The sequence below is a fragment of the Oryctolagus cuniculus genome, chromosome 21, assembly GCF_964237555.1.
Source record: "Oryctolagus cuniculus chromosome 21, mOryCun1.1, whole genome shotgun sequence".
NCBI classification, from domain to species: Eukaryota; Metazoa; Chordata; class Mammalia; order Lagomorpha; family Leporidae; genus Oryctolagus; species Oryctolagus cuniculus.
In genome coordinates, this window is record NC_091452.1 from 30,554,233 (window position 1) to 30,560,594 (window position 6,362).

Genomic DNA, 6,362 nt, shown 5'->3' on the forward strand with positions numbered 1-6,362 from the left:
ATAAATTTATTTATTTAAGGAATTTATTTGAAGGAGAGAGAGAGAGAGAAATAGAATGGAGGGAGAGGGAGAGAGAAAGGGAGGGGGGAGGCAGAGGGAGCTCTCCCCACCATGGTTCCCCCCTCAGATGCCCACAGTGCTGAGGCTGGACCAGGCTGAAGTCAGGAACCAGGAGCTCCATCCAGGTCTTCCACAGGGGCAGCAGGGACGGAAGCACTCGAGCCATCGCCTGCTCCCTTCCTAGGCGTGCGTATGCAGAAAGCTGGGTTGGAGGCAGAGGGGAAACTCGAACCCGTGCACTCTGAGGGGATGTGGGTGACCCGAGGTGGGGACTCAGCCCCTGCACCCCACACCCACCCATCCAAGCGCGAGTTCAGAACACACGTGTCCCCTCGGCTTTGGGGAGCACACCTGCATTTTCCAGGGTCGGCCCTGTGTCTCAGATTCAGTCTCTGGCTTTGAATTTGGACCTCTTCCTTGGAGTTTCTCCTCAAGCCCTGAGCCAGGGACTTTACCTCCTGAGAGGGCAGGCGACACCTGCACAGCAGGTGCGTGGAGGGCAACGTTCTTTTTCCACCACGATGCCAGAAAAAGCCCCTCTGCTGTTTCCGGTGAGCGCGAGAGCCCGCACTGCTGAGGGTGTCCTCTGTCTGCTTCCCTCTCAGAGAAGCCACATTAGTCTTCTGCCCATGGCTGCTTTGGAGCCAAGAGTCCTTCACGTCCTGGCCATCACCACTGCCTGCAGGGGTCTTCCTGCCTCTCACTCCCACCATGGATTCCCAAGGCCATGCTCCTCATTGGAAATCATGGAAAAGGAGTTTTATTAACCATGTATTTATTTATTTATTTGAAAGGCAGAGACAGAAATAGAGATAGAGAGAGAGAGGTCTTCCATCTGCTGGTGCACTCCCCAAATGGCCGCAACTGCCGGGACTGGGCTGGCCCAAAGCCAGGAGCCAATAGCTTCTTCCAGGTCTCCCATGTGGATGCAGGGGCCCCAGGACTTGAGCCATCCTCTGCTGCTTTCCCAGGCACATTAGTAGGGAGCTGGATCAGAAGAGGAGCAGCTGGGTTTCAGGCCAGCACCCGTAGGGGATGCTGGCCCTGCAGGCAGAGGCTTAACCTACTATGCCACAGTGCTGGCCCTGGAAAAGTGTCTTGTAACCACCTCCTAGTGTTTTGATAACTGGGCACTCAGGCAAATTGGCCATCACCAGGGCTCAGGGCTCAGGTCCTCATGTATCTGCCTCCCTGTTTCCTTATTATCATGTTACAATGGTTTATTTGACAGGGAAAGGGGTAGAACTGGAGAGACATATCTTCTATGTGCTGGTTTGTTCCCCAAATGGCTGCAACAGCCAGGGCTGGACCAGGTCAAAGCCAGGAGGCGGGAACTCCATCCAGATCTCCCACGTGGCTGGCAGGGACCCAAGTACCTGTGCCATCATCTGCTGCCTCCCAGTAAAGCTGGATTGGAATCACAGAGCGGCCAGGACTTGAACCAGGCACTCAGACATGGAATGTGACATCCCAAGCGACAGCTTAGCCTGCTGTGCCAGTTTTGGGGTGACACAGTTCAGTCCTAAGAGGACCCAGGGGAACCTGCTCTGTGGGCTGGAGAGTGGGCAGGGCTAGGAGTCTGGGTTCCCCTGGGGTCTCCTTCCCAAGACTCCAGTCACTCTACTTCAATATTAGGAGGGCCAGGAGCTGGGCTGAAGGCACGCCTAGGGTGAGGAAGGGATCAGAACACCCTATACTCTCCAGGGCCTGTGAAGTTAAATGCACAGAACCGCTGGTCCAAGTGAGAGAGGAAAAAATGCATTTACTCTTCTGCACGGGAGAGTGGCAGGACCTGCAGATACTTCCTGGAAAGGGCTGTTTCTGGCTTTGTGGCCCAATGGTCTCTGCCACTACTCAACTGTGTCCTTGGAGCAAGAAAAGAAGCCACAGACAGGGGCTGGTGCGGGGGCACGGTGGGGGAGGCTGCCACCTGTGGTGCCTGCATCCCATATGGGCACAGGTTTGTAGTGTCCCAGCTGCTCCTCTTCCAATCCAGCTCCCTGCTGTGGCCTGGGAAAGCAGCAGAAGATGGCCCAAGTCCTTGGACCCCTACACCCACATGGGAGACTGGGATGGAGTTCTTGGCTCCTGGCTTCAGGGGCTGTTGTGGTCTTCTAGGGGAGTGAACCAATAGATGGCGGATTCTCTCTCTCTCTCTCTCTCTCTCTCTCTCTCTCTCTCTTTCTCTTTCTCTCTCTCAACTCTGCCTTTCAAAATAAATAAATACATAAAATCTTTTTTTTTTTTTTTTTTTTGACAGGCAGAGTGGACAGTGAGAGAGAGAGACAGAGAGAGAAAGGTCTTCCTTTGCCGCTGGTTCACCCTCCAATGGCCGCCGCTGCAGCCGGCGCACCGCGCTGATCCTGGCAGGAGCCAGGAGCCAGGTGCTTTTCCTGGTCTCCCATGGGGTGCAGGGCCCAAGCACCTGGGCCATCCTCCACTGCACTCCCTGGCCATAGCAGAGAGCTGGCCTGGAAGAGGGGCAACCGGGACAGAATCCGGCGCCCCAACCGGGACTAGAACCCGGTGTGCCGGCGCCGCAAGGTGGAGGATTAGCCTATTGAGCCACGGCGCCGGCTCAAAATCTTAAAAGGTCACAGACAACAGGTGTGTACTGAGCAGGTGCTGTCAGCAGCCTGAGGCTGTGTCTTCTCTTTCCAGTTCGCTGGGCATTTAAAGTGGGACAGGAAAAGTTATTTCTGAGGGCCCCAGTTCCCTCTGAGGGGGAAGCTGAGGTCACTCCCAGGAGGGACCCGAGCCCTCCGGCTGCCGTCCTGGGCCCCGGCCTGGGAGTCTCCAGCAGGTGCTTCCTCCCTCAGAGGCTGCCACGGAGCAAGACCAGAGCCACAAAGGCTGTTCCTGTAACTGACGCTGCAAACCCATGAAAGCCTGGGATGGTAGTGACCAGGGACCGGGGCGTGTAGGGTCCCACCCCTCGGAGCAGGGAGGGAGCTGCCGGCTCAGAGTGAAGACCCCAGGAGTGGAGGTCATGGGAGATTGTGCTGTGTGGCTAGGAACCATGTCCTGGATTCCACTTTGGCTCCTGCTACTTGCCCAGTGCGCAGGTGAGGGAACTGGGAACCCCCGGAGCCCAAGCCCCCTGCCCCTGCGCGCCTCTTGCCCTGCCCCATATGCTGAATTTGGCCCCTAGGTGGTGGCCCTCAGCCGGCCTTGCACCAGCTGCCAACCGCATCTTCGGCCCTGGGGACCACGGTCCGTCTCACCTGCACCCTGAGCCGCGACCACAGCGTGGGACTACACAGCATCTACTGGTATCAGCAGAGGCCAGGCCACCCGCCCAGGTTCCTGCTGCAGTACTTCTCGCACTCCAACCAGCGCCACGGCCCCAGGATCCCTCCTGGCTTCTCTGGATCCAAGGACGTGGCCCGGAACAGCGGCTACCTGATTATCTCGGAGCTGCGGCCGGAGGATGAGGCTGTGTATTATTGCGCCATGGGCAGCCTGGAGGAGGAGATGGAGAGGAAGAGGAGGGAGGAAGAGGAGCCTGCGGCCTCAGGGTCCCAGGTGCCCAAGGACAGCGCGCCTTGAGGTGGAGACACCAGGATCGGTGCCCCCTGCCAGTTCCAGGAGTCCCCAGGCCACCCTGGAGTGTCTCTTGGCATGGGCAGTGTTGCTGGAAGCCCCCCGGGTTGGAGGCTGGGGTGAGGGATTAAAGTTCCTGTGTCTTCGGAAGTCGCAGTGCTGTGTTTTGCTGGGCACTGGAGCAGTCAGGATGGGTGGGGCGCAGTTGCGAGCCAGGATCCCAGAGAGCTTGGCCATTACCGCTGGCTTGGCTGGGCAATGTGGCCAGGGGCTCACCCCAGATCACAGCGCTGGGGTGGGGGAACAGCTGACCAAAGCACCTGCGTTCTTGGTGGGGGTGGGAAAGGGACATCTTTGCCAAGGGCGTGCCTTTCTGTAGGCATCAGCTGACTCATCAGCTGAGTTTACAGGGCTAATGAGCGTAGGGACACCTTCCCTGGGTCTCTGGGGGAGGTGACCTGGGGGTGCAGGGAGCTCCGCCTTGGTTCTATTGAGATTCTTGGCTAACTAGTTCTCAGCTGTGGGGCTGTCCTGTGCATTGCAGGATTGGCCTCTGCCCACCAGCTGTGTCACTCCTCGGATTGTGCCAATCCCACGGGTCTCTAGACGTCACCAAGTGTCGCCAGGTGTGGCAGAGTCTCCCCAGCTGAGAAGCACCCATCTAAGGGAGAGCAGTGCCTTCACTCTCGGGCACAGAGCCAGGATTTGTTTGTTTGTTTTTTCCTGGAAAGGGCCAGGGAGTGAGTATTTTTGACCCCGTGGGCCGTTGCAGATGCTCAATGCTCAGTCGCAGCCAGAGATCATGGGAGCCCGCGCTGGTGCCTGTGCTCCTCAGATCTCATTTACAGAGCCAGGTGGGGCTGCCGGAGGTGTGGCCACTGGGGCCATAGTGGGCCACCCCTGCTCTGGAGGCCCCCCCCACCCCCAGGTCCCGCCTCCAAAGGCTTCAACCAAGCCTTTGCTTCCTGGGATCATCAGGGTCCCCTTCAGCTCCTCCTGTGACCCCAACTTGGGTGAGAACGTCCACTAGGATGGTAAAAAAGACCCCGAGAGCCCCTCCTCCTCTCCAACCAGAGACGGACACATGTCAGTACTGGCTGGTCCCCACGTGCTGCTGGCCTGCCTGTGGTCAAACTGCTGTCAGCTCACAGCAGGCCCCAGGGACCCTGTGTTCTTTCACTTCCTCGAATGCACAGAAGTTTCAGGCTCCCCCTGCCCCTGGCCCCACCCCCAAGGTCAGCCACGTGGCCTCCAGAAAAACACCATCTTCTGCCTGTCACCCCCCCCCATACTCTGTGACTCCGGGATTCTGTGCTAGCACAACAAATCCAGGAAGAGTGTCCTGGGCTCCATTATCCTCCATGAGGGTTCGACCTTGGACTTGGGCTTTTGTTCAGCTACAGGGAGGGGCTTAGCTCTGTTGGCCTTGGAGGTTTCACCAGGTAGCATGTAGATACGTAGACTAGCGTGGATTCATTTTACGCGAAGCATTTAGCCCCGGGGTTGACTGTCACAGGCACTCCACAAAACGCCACTGTCACCCTTTCCTTGCCAATCACCAGCCTGTCTTTTCCTTCCAGCTGAGTCAGGTCCAGCCTCAGCCATTATCAGGCCTCGGGCTGCAGCCTGTGCCCTGCACACCTCACTGTCACTGCTCCCAGATCCAGCCTTGCCTGCATTCCACCTCTCTAACCCTTCATTCTTTTCCACACCTTCAGGTACATAGGCAAGATACATCTGTAGTTTCCAATTTTTATAGTGACCATATTTTTTAAAACAATTTAAAAGAAAGAGATGGGGGTCGGCATGGGAGACCTGGAGAAAGCTCCTGGCTCCTGGATTTGGCCTGGCCCAGCTCTGGCTGTTGTGGCCATTTGGGGAGTGAACCAATGGATGGAAGAACTCTCTCTCTGCCTCTGCCTCTCCCTCTCTATAACTTCACTTTTCAAATAAGTAAATAAACCTTTTTTAAAAAAATAAATGATTTTAATATGTTTTTAAAAAAGATTAATTATTTGAAGGGGGGGTAGAGAGAGAGAGGTTAGTCTTCTTTTCACTGTTCACTCCCCAAATGGCTGCAATGGCTGGAAGCAGGCCCATCTGAATCCAGAATCCAGGAGCTTCTTCTGGGCCTCCCACACAGGTACAGGGGCCCAAGGACTTGGGCCATCTTCTACTGCTTTCCCAGGCCATAGCAGAGAGCTGGATCAGAAGTGGAGCAGCTGGGACTCAAATCAGTGCCCATATGGGGTGCTGGCACTGAAGGCGGTGGTTTTACTTGATATGCCACAGCGCCAACCCCCATAATATATTCCTATTAACAGAAATACCCCAAACATTATTCTTCAACCTATGATCAACATAAAAATTGGGCATGAGATTGTTGACTATTTTGGTGCCCACTCTTCAAAATCCATTGTGTATTTTGCACTTGTCACTCATCTTTTTTTAAAAAAATTTATTTTTGTGAACTGAAATTGATCACTTGGACTAGTGAGATGGCATTGGTACATGCCACCTTGATGGGATTGTATTGGAATCCCCTGACACGTTTCTAACTCCACCATTTGGGGCAAGTCAGCTTGAGCGTGTCCCAAATTGTACCTCTCCTCCCTCTCTTATTCCCACTCTTATATTTAACAGAGATCACTTTTCAGTTAACTTTAAACACCTAAGAATAAGTGTGTGTTGATTGCAAAGTTAAACCAATAGTATGAAGTAGAACAAAAAAATACTAAAAGGGATAAAGTATTAAGTTG

At 55.1% G+C, this 6,362-nt stretch overlaps 1 protein-coding gene across 1 annotated transcript; it reads left to right on the forward strand.

The window, feature by feature from the left end:
* Window positions 1-3,079: 3,079 nt before the first annotated feature.
* Window positions 3,080-3,609, forward strand: LOC100328957 (pre-B lymphocyte 1). The gene is made up of 2 exons (NM_001171145.1): window positions 3,080-3,125; window positions 3,212-3,609. The coding sequence occupies exons 1-2, from the start codon at window positions 3,080-3,082 to the stop codon at window positions 3,607-3,609; spliced, it is 444 nt and encodes a 147-aa protein (NP_001164616.1).
* The last annotated feature ends 2,753 nt before the right edge of the window (window positions 3,610-6,362 follow it).